The sequence below is a fragment of the Salvelinus namaycush genome, chromosome 20 (assembly GCF_016432855.1).
Source record: "Salvelinus namaycush isolate Seneca chromosome 20, SaNama_1.0, whole genome shotgun sequence".
NCBI lineage: Eukaryota > Metazoa > Chordata > Actinopteri > Salmoniformes > Salmonidae > Salvelinus > Salvelinus namaycush.
Window position 1 is genome coordinate 15,019,366 of NC_052326.1, and position 18,272 is coordinate 15,037,637.

General features: G+C 42.1%; 3 protein-coding genes across 3 annotated transcripts; 1 reads left to right on the forward strand and 2 right to left on the reverse strand.

Moving 5' to 3' along the window:
- Positions 1–193: 193 nt before the first annotated feature.
- On the reverse strand, positions 194–7,062 carry LOC120065064 (activity-dependent neuroprotector homeobox protein-like). Its single transcript, XM_039015747.1, has 4 exons — positions 6,714–7,062; positions 3,608–3,724; positions 3,301–3,393; positions 194–3,061 (listed from the first exon to the last, which is right to left on the reverse strand). Exons 2-4 carry the CDS (start codon positions 3,713–3,715, stop codon positions 806–808), a joined length of 2,457 nt encoding a protein of 818 aa, XP_038871675.1. The 5' UTR covers positions 3,716–3,724; positions 6,714–7,062; the 3' UTR covers positions 194–805.
- A 3,428-nt stretch (positions 7,063–10,490) lies between these two features.
- Positions 10,491–13,956, reverse strand: si:dkeyp-97e7.9 (DEP domain-containing mTOR-interacting protein). Its single transcript, XM_039016769.1, has 9 exons — positions 13,792–13,956; positions 13,303–13,481; positions 12,923–13,046; positions 12,494–12,672; positions 12,132–12,344; positions 11,851–11,991; positions 11,499–11,569; positions 11,286–11,390; positions 10,491–11,190 (listed from the first exon to the last, which is right to left on the reverse strand). Exons 1-9 carry the CDS (start codon positions 13,875–13,877, stop codon positions 11,062–11,064), a joined length of 1,227 nt encoding a protein of 408 aa, XP_038872697.1. The 5' UTR covers positions 13,878–13,956; the 3' UTR covers positions 10,491–11,061.
- Positions 13,957–15,090: 1,134 nt separating this feature from the next.
- On the forward strand, positions 15,091–17,178 carry LOC120065065 (transcription factor MafB-like). Its single transcript, XM_039015748.1, has one exon. It carries the CDS (start codon positions 15,398–15,400, stop codon positions 16,388–16,390), a length of 993 nt encoding a protein of 330 aa, XP_038871676.1. The 5' UTR covers positions 15,091–15,397; the 3' UTR covers positions 16,391–17,178.
- The last annotated feature ends 1,094 nt before the right edge of the window (positions 17,179–18,272 follow it).

Sequence of the window (18,272 nt, forward strand, 5' to 3'; positions counted from 1 at the left end):
AGATTTTGGACAAATATTTATCTTTATAAATAATTTACTTACCCTTTCATTGAGGGTATATTACTCTGAGTTGACCTTTTCAATTTACCAAACATTTAAAGAAAATGTAACAAACATTTTTATTTTAATAAATGAATTGTGCAATGGAATATATTTGCATAAGAGGGGCACAATGACATGATACTAGTGTTGGTCAAATGAGAAGGTTAATTGCAAACAGCTTTATTAAACAAAAGTGAACATAGGCATACATATTACCCTGCTATCTCTAAAATGTAAATGACAATAATACATCATATGGGTGGACAATCCATATGCCTATATGAAGAGTGAATGTTTTTTTATTACACTTAAAATTGTGACATTAGTCTGGATGTATGCATAATCTAATGTAGGCCTACTAAATATGTACAATGTTACAGCCAATATTAGTTACAGACGCCATACATTTTATTTTGCACCATTGTTTAGCTCACTTCAGCAAACCTTTATCTGGAGCCAGAAGTTAAGTTTGTTTCTATACTTGTGTAGTTCCTAATTCATAAGTCATTGTTCTTTACTTAAACTGCACATCCCACTGACTTTATGAAGTCTTCATTTGTCCTGTCAGTCTCTCATACTTTCCTATAACCGAATAATTGTAGTGTGCAATGATTACCTGCACAAAACCCTCGTTATACTTTGTGTACCGCAGGTCTTTTAAACTGCTCTCATTTTGATGTCTCATGTTATCAAACCAAGGCACCTTCTCTCTTGAAGGCCCATCAATGCTTGGAGTTCTCTCTTCTGGCAGGTTTGATTTCTCTTAAGATGTGACATCCACAGATTTGTGTGTGTCAACTTCCCCATTCTTAACAGAACAGTCCTCTTGTTCTGACTCACTATCAGACGAGTCAATTGATATGGGTTCTGTCACTTCTGTGTAAGTACTTAGCTTGAGGGTACAGTTAATTGTTTCGCATCGTTTGCTTTGGTCTGTGTTAAGTGTCGGCCTAGACTTAAAGGCTTTCTCCACTGAGGTGACAGGGAGCTTGGTTTTCTCCTCAAAGTCCATGTCATGCTTCAGTCCCTTGAGTGCCTGCATGTCAAAGCCAAGTAGCACTTTCAATTTCCTGGTCTCACAGTCCCTCTCACATGACCTCCTTCGGTGAGCGAAGTGACTGGCAATGTCAGACTTCCAGAGCCACAGGCTTGCAGACAGCTTCTCTTCTTCCTGTGAGGTTAGATAGGGGCGACGATTGAAATAGGCTGAGAGGAAGGCTTTTCGTGCCTCATAGGTCTTGTGCTCATAGCTTCTGGGGTCCAACACTAGATCCACAGCCTCCCCTGGCTTGTCCATGGGGTAATACCCAACATCATTGTTAATCTTCATCCTCTTGGAGTCAGACATGGTTTGGGTGGGTAGCTGACGCTTTAAGAACCCTGCACCAGAAGAGTTGAGTGTTAAGGCAGACTTTGGTCCCGGGCCCTTCTGGGCCCTGCCCACAGCTCGGCACTGCACAAGATGCAGAGTGATCGTGGAGGCCACCATGTTGCTGGTGTAGACACCCAAACAGTGGATGCACTTGTACGTCAACTTCTTCTCCACAGGGTGCATCGTCTGAAGCACTTGGTGTCGTTCCCTCAGATGCTGTGCCAATGCATCAGAGATGGGACCCTTGAGGATGGTGAAACACAGTGGGCATAGGGTCTTGCCAACCTCATTGCTGCCAGATACAGTGGCTTGACTTCTGGCAAGCATGTCATTCTTTCTTTCTGGCATCTTTGAATGCAGACTCTTCACTGGAGCATGGAAGCTGTTCTGAGCATGGGAAGCCATAGACTGCTCCTGGGCAGCTACAGGTTCCTTCATGTTATAGGTTATAACAATAAGCTGTATGATCTTGTTCTTAGCCTGCCCAATTGTGAGGTCAAAGGTAAGCGGGGAGGCAGCTGGAGGACCAACAAAGTCATCTGGGTGAGCCTGACCCACATGATCCAGCATTTTCTCCACATTATTGAAGCTGGCATGACACTGTGGGCAGGTGAGCCCATGGATCAGCATGTGGTTAAGCAACGTGTCACTTGGCAGATAACGGTTGCAAAGCAAACACTTACTGGTAAAGTTGTGGATCTTCATGATGAACTTCGCAATTGCCCATACCTTCTTAGCCTTGTGTGCCTTCTCAAAATGAGCACTGTAGAGGTTTTCAGGGAAGAGCTCATTGCAGACAGTGCATATCTTCCACTTCTGTGTTTGGGATGTAAGACTAGCGTTAGCACCAGAAACCTGCTTTCCTGAGGGTGACGTTAAGTTATTGGATAAGGAGGCTCTGCCTTCTCCCAACCCACTATGGCCAGGAATGGTCAAACGCTGGCCAGCAATAGAGGACTGACTGGTCATATTCTTCAGTCCAGAAGGCCCCTGCTTTTGATGGGCCCCCACCATATGGCTAACCTGTTCAGACGTCAGAGTACGACCCCCAGTCACAACAGAACCCTTCTGGGTCATCCCATAGCTTTGGGGTCTAGACACCACAACATTAGCATGTCCAATCATGGTTGTCACCTGAGAGCCAATGCGCTCATGATATTCAATGACATGCTGCACTAACGCCTCATAGCTACGGGTGGAGAACTGACAGCGCTTACAGAGGATGTTGTTACCATTGACAGCATTGGCTCCATTTTTGACTGATGTTTCTGAGACCATGGCAACATAGGGTGAGACCACATGCTGGAAGTGCTCCCTGTAGATGTGCCTTCGCACAACATTGTACAGAGGGTCCCGGTAGGTACACTTCTTGCAATAGTACATTGCCCTCTCCACCTTGTTATTTGCACCCACAGCAGCCCCCTGGTAGGCGCCCAGACCCTGACGCACCGCACTGGATATGTGGAAGACCTTGACATGCGTTTCCATAGTCTTCTTGCTTGCAGTGAATGTGCAGTAAGGGCAGTTGAGCAGGATGCGGCTCTCAAAGTTGTTCCTGTGAACATTTCGAAAGTGGTTCTTGTAGCCTGAGTAGTACTTGGAAGAGAAATGGCACTCTGTGCAGCAGAAAGGCTTTGACCGGTACTCCTGTAAGACACAAATACCCAGGAGAGTTTAAGAATGGGACACTGCACTAACATTTTTTTATTGTTTTTATTGTTTTACTTTATCACAACATTTTGAAAATGTTAATGATTGCTCCTTCATCCAAAACTAGTTTTAGTTATGATTGTGACAAACAAAGAAGCACTATAATCATTACAAACCCCAAAATAAGTGGTAATTGAATAACCAATCTTTTAAATTGACTAATGCGAGTGATTTACCTGTGTTTTGGAGAATGACGGATCCCATGAACAAAGTTCCAGGCAGACAGTATTCTTCACATAGTTCTCATCTGGGCAAAATTCTTTGAGGTCCTATGTGAGAGGGAAGAGCATTTTGATCAGAAATCACAGAACTGTATGCTGGATCTTGTCAAATTGGAATATATGCCTATTCATTTCTACCACCACAATGTTTGAGAGCACAAGTGACTACAACATTATGAATGAAACTCACAGAAGTCAGACACACTTCAACCAAAACCCTAGTGATAGGTAAAAGCTATGAAAAATAAACATTTAAGCTCACCTCCGCTTGCTCCTTGCAGTACTCCAGTCCAATGTCACTAAGTGCCTTCTTCACCTGTTTCCTTGCTCTCCGTATGCTAGTGAGGTTGTTCACAGGGAGTTGATACATCTTTCCAGTCTGCAAGAAGAATAAATCAGGGAGAATTCTATTAGTACTCATGTCAAACCTATATGGCCTACATCGTTACAGTTGATGTTAGCTAGCTAGCGAATTTTAGCCATTTTCGCATAGACATGACATCAGTCAAAACAAGACATGGTATCAAGAATAAGATAAAAATAGCTGAAATGAGCTACCTACGATTCCCCGCATGGCAGCTTCTTGTCATTGTTGCTAGCTATCTGGCCACCCAGAATCACAACACACAGACTTTTGCCACATTGAATAGCACGCATCGTTTGTGACGTTGTCAGATAACCAATCTATAACAGTTTTCTTACATTAATTTATTAATATTTTGTTTGTTGATTTGGCACATTTTTCTATAAATTGTTGAACATAATAGACTCAAGTCTACGGGCATATCAAAGTTGCAGAGTGGGATCTCAGCTAGTTAAATTTTATAACTTATGGCACACATAGTAGGCAATCCAAGTTTTAGATTGGTTAGTCTAGCGAGTTATCTAAACTTGTAGTAATCATGGGCGAATACCAACCAGGCACGTGTCCATGGGCTCTGACCTCCTGGGGGCACCCATTGATTTTGATAGTCACCCTCTCTTAGATATCATTAACATAGCATAAGTCATGGCAAAATGTGTAGTCCCGTGACACTTGACTTGCTAGGTGGGAAGGGGGGGGGGGGGGGGGGGGTTGTAGAGCAAAACAGATAACACCATTGTGATTGTCAGCGTCTCCCCTTTCCATAGAGTGGTCAAAAAAGTTTGTCGGCCAAACCGTTCGGACGCTACAGACATTTTTGTGAGAAGAAGCTTGGCCACCTTCGACTGGGTACCTGCTTCTATAAACCAACGAGGAGATGGGAGAGGCAGGACTTGCAGTGCGATCTGCGTCAGAAATAAAACTGACTTCTATTTTAGTCCTTGGCAACGCAGGCGCTCGTTGGGACGCGCGAGCAGTGTGGATGCAATAATTGAATAATATAGATTTCTAAATGTACTTTGCAACGCTCGCGGTGTAGTCAGCTTGTTAAGGATTAAAGTTGAGTAGAATTGCTTGAAATTTGTTATAACATGTAAAAATGATCCACCCCATTACGAAATGTGTTAAATTGCAGGAAATGAACGTTAAAATGTACATTTCTGTCTCCGCTGTCAAGAGGGGGGCCACTGTTTTAAAAAAAATTAAGGGCCCACTTAGGGCACCCAAAAAGCTAGAACCGGCCCTGCCTACAGATTAAACATGGAGTTTTTAAAACCTCTTAGATGTAAGGTCCCCTTTTTAGCCTGTGAAACCTGAAACCACTTGAAGCTGGGATGTCCCTCCTACCATTTCATTTTCTTTTCAACTCCTGGCTGAATCCTACATCACCAACAAAGCATATGCCTGCAAATCCTTACATCGTAGCGCAGCAGGAGAGTGTGATTTCATCGCAGTAGCACATTCAGAAATTAATTTATAGCCATTACTCTAAAATAATTCATACATGTTAAACAAAAAAACATTGTCATAGACGGACAAGATTAATATGAGATGAAAGTCGAGTTCCTAAAGAGTTCAGGAAGACAAGTTAGAGCTCTTTGAATCGTTCACAACTATCGGGGGAAGACATTTTGATTAAGAGACCTTTAGAAAATATGCACATTTTGTTTAACACTAAACATACAAATATGCATTTTACGGTGAAATCTTTTTAGTCATTTTAGAATTTGAATATACATTATTTAGAAAGCATACAGGTCATTTCAAGCCTTACTCCTACAGTTTTGTTGAATAGGAATTAAATATATCATACTTGTACTGGATACTTGAGCTTTTGTCCTCAAAAGTGACTACACCTCAGTAAATGTATACCGTAACTATTTTTTACCAGAAAGGTGAGATTTTAACCTTTGAGTATGCAGCATTACTAGTTATTGTTTCTGGCACTCTCATGATAAAGAATTGGTTTTGGGGATATTGTAGTGGACATTTCGATTACATTTAGTTACCTTTAACTGGTTTAAAGGAGGCCTGGGTAAGGCCAAAATGTCAAACATACCAACTAATTAATTCGCAATTAAGCTTTTAGATCCAATGTCAAATATATGTCAACAATCGTTCCTCCAAAAAGGACCATTCTATGGATTACATTTCGTGAAAATCCTCAAAAAAAATGTATGCCCATGTTTCGTATAAAATCACTCTGATGCCTTAGCTAGGAAGTTAGTTATGATTCTTTGCGGTTGAAAATCATAGCTAAATCACAGGCCGCATGAATGGCACAGAAGTGATGGGACTTCAGTTCTGGCACAACCTGATTTATTTTCAACAGATCTTTTGGCCTAGTTAGCTAGGTTGTGATGTCGTGACTACAGCAAGCTAAACGTGGTAATAATGGTAGCGTTCAGTCAACGATTTTGAGACGAATATCTAGCTAACTTTAAATTAGCTAGCTAACTTGGCTTAGTTGTGCCTGCAAGTTAGGCTTTTGAACTTACGGTACCTAAACTAGCTACTTAGATACATTGTTAACAGTAAAGCTATAGACTATTTCCAAATGTCAGTGCCCTGAAAAGCCTGGGTAGTATATAGCTAACGTTAGCTATTGTTACCGTGAAAGGGCATCGTTTTTAGCAAGCATAGAAGCCAGCTAACTATCGCGCGTTAAAGAACTCAGCTAACGTTAGATCTGATGTTGGTAAGCTTGATAACCACAACGTTGGTTATTTAGAAAACGTTGTTAAATACAAGAAAATAAGAAATACACATAATGGATGCTAGTTACTATTTAACTTAATTGCTAGCTGACGTCTGGGGTTAAGCTTAGTATAACGCGAGCTGGCTAGCATGCAGTAGTTAGCCAACGTCCAGCCGACCAGTTAGCTAGCGTAGCCATGCATGTTTGTCAGCTAGTTAACGACAGTTGCCTCACATAACGTAGCTAGCTAATGTTAGCTAGCTAATTATAAAACAAATGGTGCGTCTTTCCTCCAACCAATCTTACCTGGTATGTCTCCGAACCCGACCACAAAAAAACTGGGAGCCCAAATCTGGTTTACTGAGATAGTATGCTAGTTTACAAGTAACGTTAGCTCGCTAGCTGGCCAACGATTGAATCCAACTCAATGATGCAGTTGTTGTTCGTCTTCGCCGAGCCGGTGTTGCTGCTTAGCTAGCTAGCCGAATCTCTGTGCCATCTGCAATATGTTAGATTAATTTCTAACAGGCAAAATATTTGTGATACATGCTAGTGCATATTAGATAAGATACATTGGACTGTTACAATAGACTCTGATAATCATCAATCAATCCTTCTCTCCTGAATGTTCCCAACTAACCCCCAACCAAATCAACAATACAATCCAAAATGGCGAGGAGAAAAAGACGGAAGTGAATGTTTGGGGATGAGAAGTTTTAAATTACGATTTTTTTCTGAGATACGTGCTTTCTTTAGCACTGAGTATGTAATTGTTTCAAAAGTCACAACAATGATTCTTGCGTGTATAATTAAGGAAAGTTTCATTACAAGTATGTTTTACTTGATCTGGACCCACCCACATAATTCAGGATATGTGGGCCCATGGAATACTACTGCCTTTTTTATATATACTGAACAAAAATATAAACTCAACATGCAACAATTTCAAAGATTTTACTGAGTTACAGTTCATATAAGGAAATCAGTCAATTGAAATAAATCCATTAGGCCCCAATCTAAGGATTTCACATGACTGGGAATACAGATATGCATCTGTTGGTCACAGATGTATAAAAAAAAAAGTAGGGGCGACGCGTGGATCAGAAAACCAGTCAGTATCTGGTGTGACCACCATTTGCCTCATGCAGTGCCACACATCTCCTTTGCATAGAGTTGATCTGGCTGTTGATTGTGACCTGTGGAACGTTGTCCCACTCCTCTTCAATGGCTGTGCGAAGTTGCTGGATATTGTCATGAACTGGAACACGCTGTCATACACGTTGATCCAGAGCATCCACATCAAATCAAAATGTATTGGTCACATACACATGGTTAGCAGATGTTAATGCAAGTGTAGCGAAATGCTTGTGCTTCTAGTTCCGACAGTACGGTAATATCTAACAAGTAATCTAACAATTCCCCAACAACTACCTAATACACACAAATCTAAAGAGGTGAATGAGACTATGTACATATAAATATATGGATGAGCGATGGCCGAGCTGTCCTTGATGATCTTTTTGGCCTTCCTGTGACATCTGGTGCTGTAGGTGTCATGGAGGGCAGGTAGTTTGCCCCCGGTGATGTGTTGTGCAGACTCTCTGGAGAGCCTTGCGGTTGAGGGCGGTGCAGTTGCCGTACCAGGCAGTGATACAGCCGACAGGATGCTCTCGATTGTGCATCCGTAAAAGTTTGTCAGGATTTTGGGTGACAAGCCACATTTCTTCAGCCTCTTGAGGGTAAAGAGGTGCTGTTGCGCCTTCTTCACCACACTCTCTGTGTGGGTGGACCATTTCAGTTTGTCCGTGATGTGTACACCGAAGAACTTAAAACTTTCCACGTTCTCCACTGCTGTCCCTTCGATGTAAATAGGGGGGTGCTCCCTCTACTGTTTCCTTTGTTTTGTTGACGTTGAGTGAGTGGTTGTTTTCCTGACACCACACTCCGAGTGCCCTCACCTCCTCCCTGTAGGCTGTCTCGTCGTTGTTGGTAATCATGCCCACTACTGTTGTGTCACCTGCAAACTTGATGATTGAGTTGGAGGCGTGCATAGCCACGCAGTCGTGGGTGAACAGGGAGTACATTAGGGGGCTGAGCACGCACCCTTGTGGGGCCCTAGTGTTGAGGGTCAGCGAAGTGAAGATGTTGTTTCCTACCTTCACCACCTGGGGGCGGCCCGTCAGAAAGTCCAGGACCCAATTGCACAGGGCGGGGATGAGACCCAGGACCTCCAGCCTGATGATGAGCTTGGAGGGTACTATGGTGTTGAATGCTGAGCTGTTGTCAATGAACAGCATTCTTACATAGGTATTCCTCTTGTCCAGATGGGATAGGGCAGTGTGCAGTGTGATGGCGATTGCATCGTCTGTTGACCTGTTGGGGGCGGTATGCAAACTGAAGTGGGTCTAGGGTGACCGGTAAGGTGGAGGTGATATGATCCTAGACTCTCAAAGCACTTCATGATGACAGAAGTGATTGCTACGGGGCGGTAGTCATTTAGTTCAGTTATCTTTGCCTTCTTGGGTACAGGAACAATGGTGGCCATCTTGAAGCATGTGGGGACAGCAGACTGGGAATTGAATATGTCCGTAAACACACCAACCAGCTAACATCCCAAACATGTCTGGCCATGTCAGCTTCCAGGAATTGTGTACAGATCCTTACGACATGGTGCCGTGCATTATCATGCTGAGACAGCCTATAGGGATGAGGTCAGAGACCTGGTAGTGTGGTGCCAGGACAACAACCTCTCCCTCAATGTGAGCAAGACAAAGGAGCTGATCATGGACGACAGGAAAAGGCGGGCCGAACAGGCCCCCATTAACATTGACAGGGCTGTAGTGGAGCGGGTCGAGAGCTTCAAGTTCCTTGGTGTACACATCACCAACAAACTATCATGGTCCAAACACACCAAGACAGTTGTGAAGAGGGCATGACAACACCTTTTCCCCCTCAAGAGACTGAAAAGATTTGGCATGTGTCCCCTGATCCTCAAAAAGTTCTACAGCTGCACCATCGAGAGCATCCTGACCAGTTGCATCACCGCTTAGTATGGCAACTGCTCGGAATTTGACCTTAAGGCGCTACAGAGGGTAGTGTGTACGGCCTAGTACATCACTGGGGCCAAGCTTCCTGCCATCCAGGACCTATATACTAGGCGGTGTCAGAGGAAAGCCAAAAAAATTGTCAGAGACTCCAGTCACCCAAGTCATAGACTGTTTTAAGTCTAGGACCAAAAGGCTCCTTAACAGCTTCTACCCCCAAGCCATAACACTGCTGAACAATTAATCAAATGGCCACGGACTATTTACACTCCCCCCTCCATTTGTTTTGTACACTGCTGCTACTTGCTGTTTATTATCTATGCATTGTCACTTCACCCCTACCGCCATGTACAAATTACCTCGACTAACCTGTACCCCCTCACATTGACTCGGTACCGGTACCCCCTGTATATAGCCTCGTTATTGTTATTTTATTGCGTTACTTTTTATAATTTTTTTACTTTAGTTTATTTGCTAAATATTTTCTTAACTCTTTATTGAACTGCACTGTTGGTTAAGGGCTTGTAAGTAAGTATTTTACGGTAAGGTCTACACTTGTTGTATTCGGCGCTTGTGACAAATAAAGTTTGATTTGATTTGAAACATGAGGTGATGGAGGTGGATGAATGGCACGACAATGGGCCTCAGGATCTTGTCATGGTTCTCTGTGCATTCAAATTGCTATTGATAAAATGCAATTGTATTTGTTGTCCGTAGCATATGCCTGCCCATACCATAACCCCACCGCACCATGGGGAACTCTGTTTCCAGCAGACGGCTTGCTCACAAGACGCCATACACATGGTCTGTGGATGTGAGGCCAGTTGGACGTCCTGCCAAATTCTCTAAAACAACGTTGTTGGTGGCTTATGGTAGAGAAATGAACATTCAATTGCACATTTTAGTTTGACCTTTTATTGTCACCAGCACAAGGTGCACCTGTGTAATGATCATGCTGTTGAATCAGTTTATTGATATGCTACACCTGTCAGGTGGATGGATTATATTGGCAAAGGAGAAATGCTCACTAACAGGGATGTACATTTTTTTTGAGAGACAGAAGCTTTTTGTGCATATGGAACATTTCTGGGATCTTTTGTTTCAGCTCATATAGCCTCGTTTATATTTTTCTTCAGTATAGTTTTGGCAGGCACTGCCAATTTCTCTCTAGGCTAGCTACTGTAGCTACATCATGAATAGACGTAATAATATTTAACAGGCTGAATCTACAACTCAGCTATCTACAGCCATGGATGCTCAACAGCAAAGCCATGCACTGGGATAATTTTTATTTCAAGACTCCTAAGAAATTGGAAGTAGTTTACAGATCTTTTTGTAGGCTACAAGGGCGGGGTTTAGACAGGCATCCCACTTCTAATCTTTTTAAGTAATTGATCATTTGATGAATCAGATCTGCGCTGAAAAAGCTCTGGTGTGAAAAGATCTGATTTTACTGGTCAAAAGACCAATTAGTGGATACGATCATCATTGGGCTGCCTGTCTAAATGCAGCCAAAGATACCACAACTTTCCCATTTGGCACACAGCACACAATAGTGGAGTTAGTTCAGGAGATTTTGGAGGCTGATTTTGGAAGATTTTGAAGGGACTTCAAGACCCCAGTGGTTCCATGACCTCCAACACAACAGTGCGAGGTCCGGTCATCACCAACCTGGTGACCTGGAGGTAATCCAGGTGGAGAACGCTCCGCCCATTCACCTGGCACACAAACTGACACACCTAGGCATAGAAGTAGAAGTACAGGAGAATGTCATGATAAACACATATTCATATATTACTGTGTGTGTAACTATTTTAGTATGTGTTTGTGTTACCTTAACCCCTGCAGCAGCAGCAGGGCTTCCAGGATCGACTGCCTGGACGTAAACTGGAGCCACACCTCTGATCACAAAGCCCCAGCCCACTGCATCTCCCATCACCTGAGATGCAAAACACTGGTATGAGGGGGCTAAATACATATTTACTTCCCCAATAGAGACAAGACTAGAAAGAGGAAGGACATACAGTATATTGGCCTATTAGCTCACCGTCAACACTCTCTTGATGAAGGGTGCACCAGGGGACAGTAGCTCCTCACATGTTACATTCCTCTTAAGTACTGTCAAAACCAATGTAGAGTTTTCATTTCGGTGTTTAAATACATGATTTTATCAATAGCATTGCTAAACCATGTTGCCCTCTGGGCGACTTGGCAGGTCAGAAAAAGTAGGCGCTCTTGCTCAATATGAACTATTTTTAAATGTTGTTATACTTTTCGGTAAAAACATTATGTTTTGCCCTTAATGGCCTTCATCAGAAACTAACTGCTTAGGGAGACTACATCTGTGTAAGCCTGAACAGAACTAATTATGTCAAAAAAGAACAGAGGGACGATCTGACCTGATTTTGGATTGCATCTCACCACTGGGGCAGAGGAGAGTGTGGCAGGGGGTAAATATCCACTATCATGTAGCTGCAGAGAGTTCAAAATGGCCTGATGCACATTGGGTATCATCTTCAATGGTTTATTGGGCTGCACTGCTATGAAAGGTCAGACATAAACGCATGCATGTGTGCATAAACAGCTCATCCACTGTGTCACAACACTATAGGCAACCTTGGAAGAAATGTGCATATGAAGTATTTTAGAGTTCTTGCTTTGTTTTTATGTTTGCATTTACCAGATTGAAACCCACTGCGTTCCTCTTGTGGGGGGATCTTGGGCAGGACAAAGGGGCTGTCGGCATGGTTGTCCTCCAGTGCATGCACTGATGCACCTTCCTTTTTGTCTCGCTCAGTTTCATTCAAGAGCTCAGACAGGTGGCGCCGGCGGCGAAAATTGATGCAGAACTGATACAGTAATCTACTGTCAAAGAAGTCGTACTTCTTTGACACTAATGGGAATTGGGAAGAGGAGAGAGGAAAAGTATCATACTAATTTTCTGATAGAAGTAATTTGAGTAGGCGATCAACTGTGAGAGGCTATGGAAACAGTATTACCTCCAATGTTATCAGCCAAAGGTTAAAAGGTAACATAACTCACCATGCTGAATGATGCCATGCTCTAGCAAAGCACGGCAGAACTCCAAACCCTGGCGCCTACTCTCTGTCTCTCCATTCTGTAACAACCAGTCCATCAACTGGCAGCCAGGGATGGAGCGCTGGTATGCAACACCCTGCTCCTCCCTTAGTTGCAGAATGGAGTCTCTGCCAGTTATTAGACTACAAAACACAGACACACAAATCAGGTCACATCCATTTTGCACTCCAGAGACAGAATGAATGGAACAATTACACACAAACTTGTGTATACAGTTGGTCAAGTTTCAAGTTTCAGTCCATAATCACTATAACTAGCACATACTGAGAACATAATACAGATGATGTGGTTACCCTAAGATAGGTTTGACCTCAGCAAGGACACTTGTTCCTACCAGATAGAGACCCCCAGGGTGAACAAAGTAGTTCTTACTGCTCATACAATCGTTGTCCTCGGATGAAGACCTTCACCTCGGTGTTAAATGGAAATGTGCCATCATCCTTACGGAAACGGTACAGCAATTTTGCATTCTTGAATATAGGGTGCTTGTCACAAACTAAAGAGATCAGAGTGGAAGAGAGACAAAGGAAACGTCCTGAGAGTGTCTTCACATTGCCCTACTTTATGGTTCAGCATTTTGGATCTCCCATATCAATGATCAATGTTAGTATCTTGGCAAAGCTCTTATGCTCTTGTGAGAAACTGCATTATAGGAGTTGGATATGCACTTTGTCCTGTGTCAGGGCTATAAGCTCTTGGAAAAGCTACTATGCATTTTATATCCCCTGAGGAATGTTATTGTGGTGCCCTACCATGGTGCACAATGTCATGGTCCATCAGGTGTTGCATGAGGCAGACTGCTGTGGCCCGATCGGGAGCTTCCTTGTTGCTGATCAACCAGTCTGTAAGCTCTTGGGCTACAAAGCAGTTGGGGTAAGTGCGCAGATGGTACCGTCGATCCTTGATCAGTTTGCCATCATGCAGCCTCAACCTTGCAGTGAGGTAAAATGTTGAATAAAGCAGCTATAACTACTATAAGTAGACAAGGGCACCTTAAGAAATATATTCAAACATGAATTGAATCAATTTCAGTTGACATTTCTTATATGATATATTGTATCTCTTATAATTAAATGTTTACATTAAATTGGAAGGTCAGCTGAAGGAAATATGCAAACTACTATATCTGGAAGGAGCTTGTCGGATTTCCACACAGTACGTTTCAACAGGTAGCATAACCATAAAGAAAGCCAATCTCTCTCTTCTCTCTCTCTCTCTCTCTCTCACTTTCTCTCTCATACCTCAGTTGTTCTCCAGCAATCATAACTTTAGCCTTGTGCAGTCTGGCCATTGATTTTCTGTTTATGCTGCTTCCCATTTTCTCCATGTTCCTTTACTGTCACTGGTCTGAAAAACAACTACTCATTTCATTAGAAGCCTGTATGTTTACCAAATAACCAGTGCCCAGCAGCACCCTCTGACCATGTTGGATAGATGTTATGTATAAACACACACACACAAACAGAGGGAGAGAAGGCTACAAGAAAGTACAATATGTGATGTGCTGAGAAAATCACAAGCCACCATTATCATACTTACCTGGTATAGGCTAATGTGCATGCTCTTTACATTCTTTTGGCAAGGTCATTATAAAAAAGCCAACATTCACATTTTGTTTTAATTTAAAAAGAACGGGGTAGCTATAAGACAACTAGTTTTCATTCACAGTTCAGTATACACTGAGGGGCAAGAATGAAGTTTTACCTCATATCACCTCAAGGGGTCAGCATAGATCCATAAATATAACATTTGGCTGCCCACTCTCAGGAGAAACCCCATAGAAATACAGTTATTTAGAATTAGCCTATTTCTAGCTCTATGATCAACCCTTTGTGGTTTTCATATAATGTAAGGAGAAATCAAATAGAACACATGCAAGTGGAATATAAACATTTATTTTCAATGAGCTACTCATGGATTAGAGATAGGATAGGCTATTTGTTTATTATGGGTGGTGGTGGATTATTCAAAAAAGCACAACAGCTCTATTAGAATTCTTAATTGTCTTTTTGCAGAATGAACTTCCCCTTAAATATAAGCACCGTAGTCCAAATATAACCGTGATGCTTTTATGTTATTCATATGGAAAGTCATATGGTCATTTAGGGCGACTAAATGTTTATTTACTAGCCCTATTGACTACAATATATATATCCCTGGACATATAGCCTACAGAATTAACATAGCCTATTTAGTCCTCAGATGTTTTGCATTCCAGCATCAGTTCCTAAACGGTCTTTCAAAATAAACACTTTTAATACATCAATTGGCGAGGAGAAGTGTGAAAGAAAGAAAAACGAATGCACAAATTAAATAAAGAAGTAGGCCACAGTAGCCTAGAAAACGTGTACAATATGTCTGTCTGCAGGTCTATGTAAAAAAAAAAATGTGGGCTACATTCTACATTCAACCTCTGCTGGATTGTCAAAACACATACATCAGCTATTATGCAAATTGCCCTTCTCGCCGTCTTTTTATTGGAGAGGAGCATGGAGGTGTAGTCTATATCGTGTGACATCATGCAACGGTTCTTTATGAAGAAAGTGCGCTCGCAAGCATAAACCAGTAGCGCTACACACATGCAGAGAGCTCTTGGCCCCGCCGTGGACTCTGAGCACTTTTCTTCTGTCCGATTAATAGGCTACTGTATGTGTTTCTAAACTTTTGAGTGAAGAGGACGGGTTTCTTTCCATTTTTGCGCACGCGTATTTTCACTGTAGATTTAATTTGACGGACTTATGATTGTATAAAACGTCTTCCAATAGTGAAATTGTTGCAAAAGACTGCATGAAAGAATTGAGTTTTGTGACCCTTGGATGTGGCCAAGATAAATAGATCCAGAAAATAATGACCGCCGAATCGCATACAAACCTGGGTCTGCCGAAAAACCCTTTGGGTTATGTCAGTGCGTTCGACTTGATGAAGTTCGATGTGAAGAAGGAGACAATGCAGGGGATCGACCGCTCATTCTTTGGGCCGTGCAGCGATCTCCAGAGACCGGACTCAGTCTCCTCCACCCCGGTCAGCACCCCTTGCAGTTCGGTGCCCTCATCACCGAGTTATAATCCGGGTGAGCAGAGGAACCCTGATGATGATCTTTACTGGACGCCCAGCAGTGGAGGTTATTCTCAGCAAATGTATCCCAACACTTTTGGCCTGACACCTGAGGACGCAGTGGAGGCCCTCATCGGTACCACAGTCCACGGGCACCAACCCTCTCCACACGGTCACCAACAGGCTCTCCAATCGGATTTCGAAGGGTACGGGGCGGCACATAACCTCAACGGTCATGCTCAGCAGTACCCTGGACTTAACCGTCAACCCGACGCCCTCTCGGGTCCCCCTGATATGCAAGATATGCACTGCCAAAATCAATATAACCCCAACAAGCACGACCTCGACTACTCGGCTCCGCACTCACCCGACTCGCAGCTAAGTGCGCACCACCTCCATCAGCAGAATCGCCACGACAGACGACTCAACGTGGAGAGCGGCTTCTCCGACGACCAGCTGGTGTCTATGTCAGTGAGGGAGCTCAATCGGCACATGAGGGGTCTGACCAAGGACGACGTGATGCGTCTGAAGCAGAAGCGCCGAACCCTGAAAAACCGCGGTTATGCACAATCCTGCCGCTACAAACGTGTTCAGCTGAAGCACGTTCTGGAGCATGAGAAGACCAGCCTTGTCACACAGGTGGAGCAGTTAAAGAACGAGCTCAACCGGCTGGCACGCGAGAGGGACGCATATAAACTCAAATGCGAGAAATTGACTGGTTCTAATGGTTACCATGAAACTGGGTCAACCAGTGACAATCCTTCCTCGCCCGAGTATTTTATGTGAGTTTATTCTTTGTAACAGCCACAAAATCTATTTTACTGATTTTTTTTTTATTGATATGCTTATTTGTTTGAACAATAATAATGATTTCATACTAGTTCTTGATGCAAACCTATCATCTAATTCAGCTTTTAAAATTATTACGATAATAAGTCAGATTTGTAATATTAATCTATAATCAATCATGCATGCTGGACATGTATGGAACTGTCTATTTAGTAGGCCTAAACTTGGCTGTTGTAGGCTACTTTGCCACACACACATCTTCACGAACATACTTGAAATAGTTCCTCTTACTTTTGCTAAATTGAATAACCAGTCTGATTTATGAAAGTACATTACATACGAGAATTACAATATTAATTTTTGGCTTCATGTAGGCCACTAGGCCGACTCTCAATTTTGTCTTACATTGATTCATCCATCAAAACACTTGGAAATGGTTTTACTTATTTGTGTTCAGATCTTCACTCAAGTGCTTTTCTGTGATAATTCTATTCTAACAAATATAATGCATACATGGTTGATGATGATGTCTCCTTGTGCTGGACATCCTTTGACTCACATTGCATTTTGAGGACCTGGTTCTGCTGGTCAGATGTGGCTTAAAATTGTGTTGTTTTTCTTTCACAGACATGTTTGTTAATTGTTCAAGAAAAAGAGCTAGATTTTTTTTTTTTTATTATGATGCGTTATTGCCTGCAAATGACCATAATTTTTTTGTTACCTATCCAGCTGTGTTGAAATCATTTGTCATCTGCTTTAGATCAATAAAGCCATTAATACTTCTTTGTGTTAGTCTGTTGAGTAATTGTTGGATCCACTTATAAACATTTTCCTGGCTCACTTATGTATTCTTTCATTGATTCCATGACTAGATCATGGAAGCTAGTGGCTTTAGATTTCGTAATATTTCCTTTCTCCAGAATATATTTTTTTTTTATAGAGACAAAGGTTTGCTTTATGTGGCCATATTGTTTTAACACTTAGCAGTATGATTATTATTTTACTCATGTCTGTATAAAGGAGAAGTGTAGTGCGACAGGCAGACAAAATGTAAAGGAACGCAAGTCATCTTGCTCACTTTTAATTAGGCTTATTGATGTGGAAAGAAGGACAGTCATTACAACAAGAAGGAGCTCCATAAAACACCAAATTCAAAGCTGTGACAAATGTGTTTTTATAAAAAAGGTTATTGAGTGATTGATTGATTAAAACAAATGTCTCTCCATTTACACTCCTTTCTTTCACCATACCATAACGTCTAGGATTCATTCCATCTGAGAAAACAAGTGTGAACTTCGCACTTGGAGTATACGCATTGTACATCAGGCTCCAAGAAAGCTGTGGAAGCCTTTTTAAAAGTTTGGTCTGTGCATATACTAAATCACGCAAACAGCTCATGATGCCTAATACAGCATTTATGATAACTAAGACATATTCCTTCAACATTTTACTCATTCACCTGTGTGCAATAAAGAGCAGTGAAAGTCCCCAATGTACATTATAACATTCCAGGTTATTGGGACTGTGATTTAACAGGATCAAGTTTATTGGCTATATAATGAAAATATAACATTTTATTTATTTATGTTTTACACACAGTCAACTAACTTGATAGAAAAAAAATTATACAAAACTTAGGCCTAATAATAAACACTTTTGCATACAAATGCACTAATTTGGCTTGTGACAAATGAAAGTGGAGTGTCTCTTTTTTCTGTATGCTGACATTTGACCATTGATGGTTGCTTCCTGAGGGACCACTGGATGTGAAGACACTGAAGACTCACTGGCTGGGGCTGTGTGGTGGAGATAATGCCCATTTCAGACAGAATATGTGGTATATTACCTGTAACATGTGTATATGACCCACTTTCAAACA

Excerpts from the sequence above, each read along its gene's own strand:
- si:dkeyp-97e7.9 (XM_039016769.1), bottom strand. The coding sequence starts at position 13,877 with ATGGAGAAAATGGGAAGCAGCATAAACAGAAAATCAATGGCCAGACTG. Across the intron at positions 12,345-12,493 it reads GCATGGCATCATTCAGCATG|TGTCAAAGAAGTACGACTTC; the intron begins GTGAGTTATGTT and ends AATTCCCATTAG. Across the intron at positions 11,391-11,498 it reads TCATCAAGAGAGTGTTGACG|GTGATGGGAGATGCAGTGGG; the intron begins GTGAGCTAATAG and ends TTTGCATCTCAG.
- LOC120065064 (XM_039015747.1), bottom strand. The coding sequence starts at position 3,715 with ATGTATCAACTCCCTGTGAACAACCTCACTAGCATACGGAGAGCAAGG. Across the intron at positions 3,394-3,607 it reads ACTGCAAGGAGCAAGCGGAG|GACCTCAAAGAATTTTGCCC; the intron begins GTGAGCTTAAAT and ends CCTCTCACATAG. Across the intron at positions 3,062-3,300 it reads CGTCATTCTCCAAAACACAG|GAGTACCGGTCAAAGCCTTT; the intron begins GTAAATCACTCG and ends TGTGTCTTACAG.
- LOC120065065 (XM_039015748.1), top strand. The coding sequence starts at position 15,398 with ATGACCGCCGAATCGCATACAAACCTGGGTCTGCCGAAAAACCCTTTG.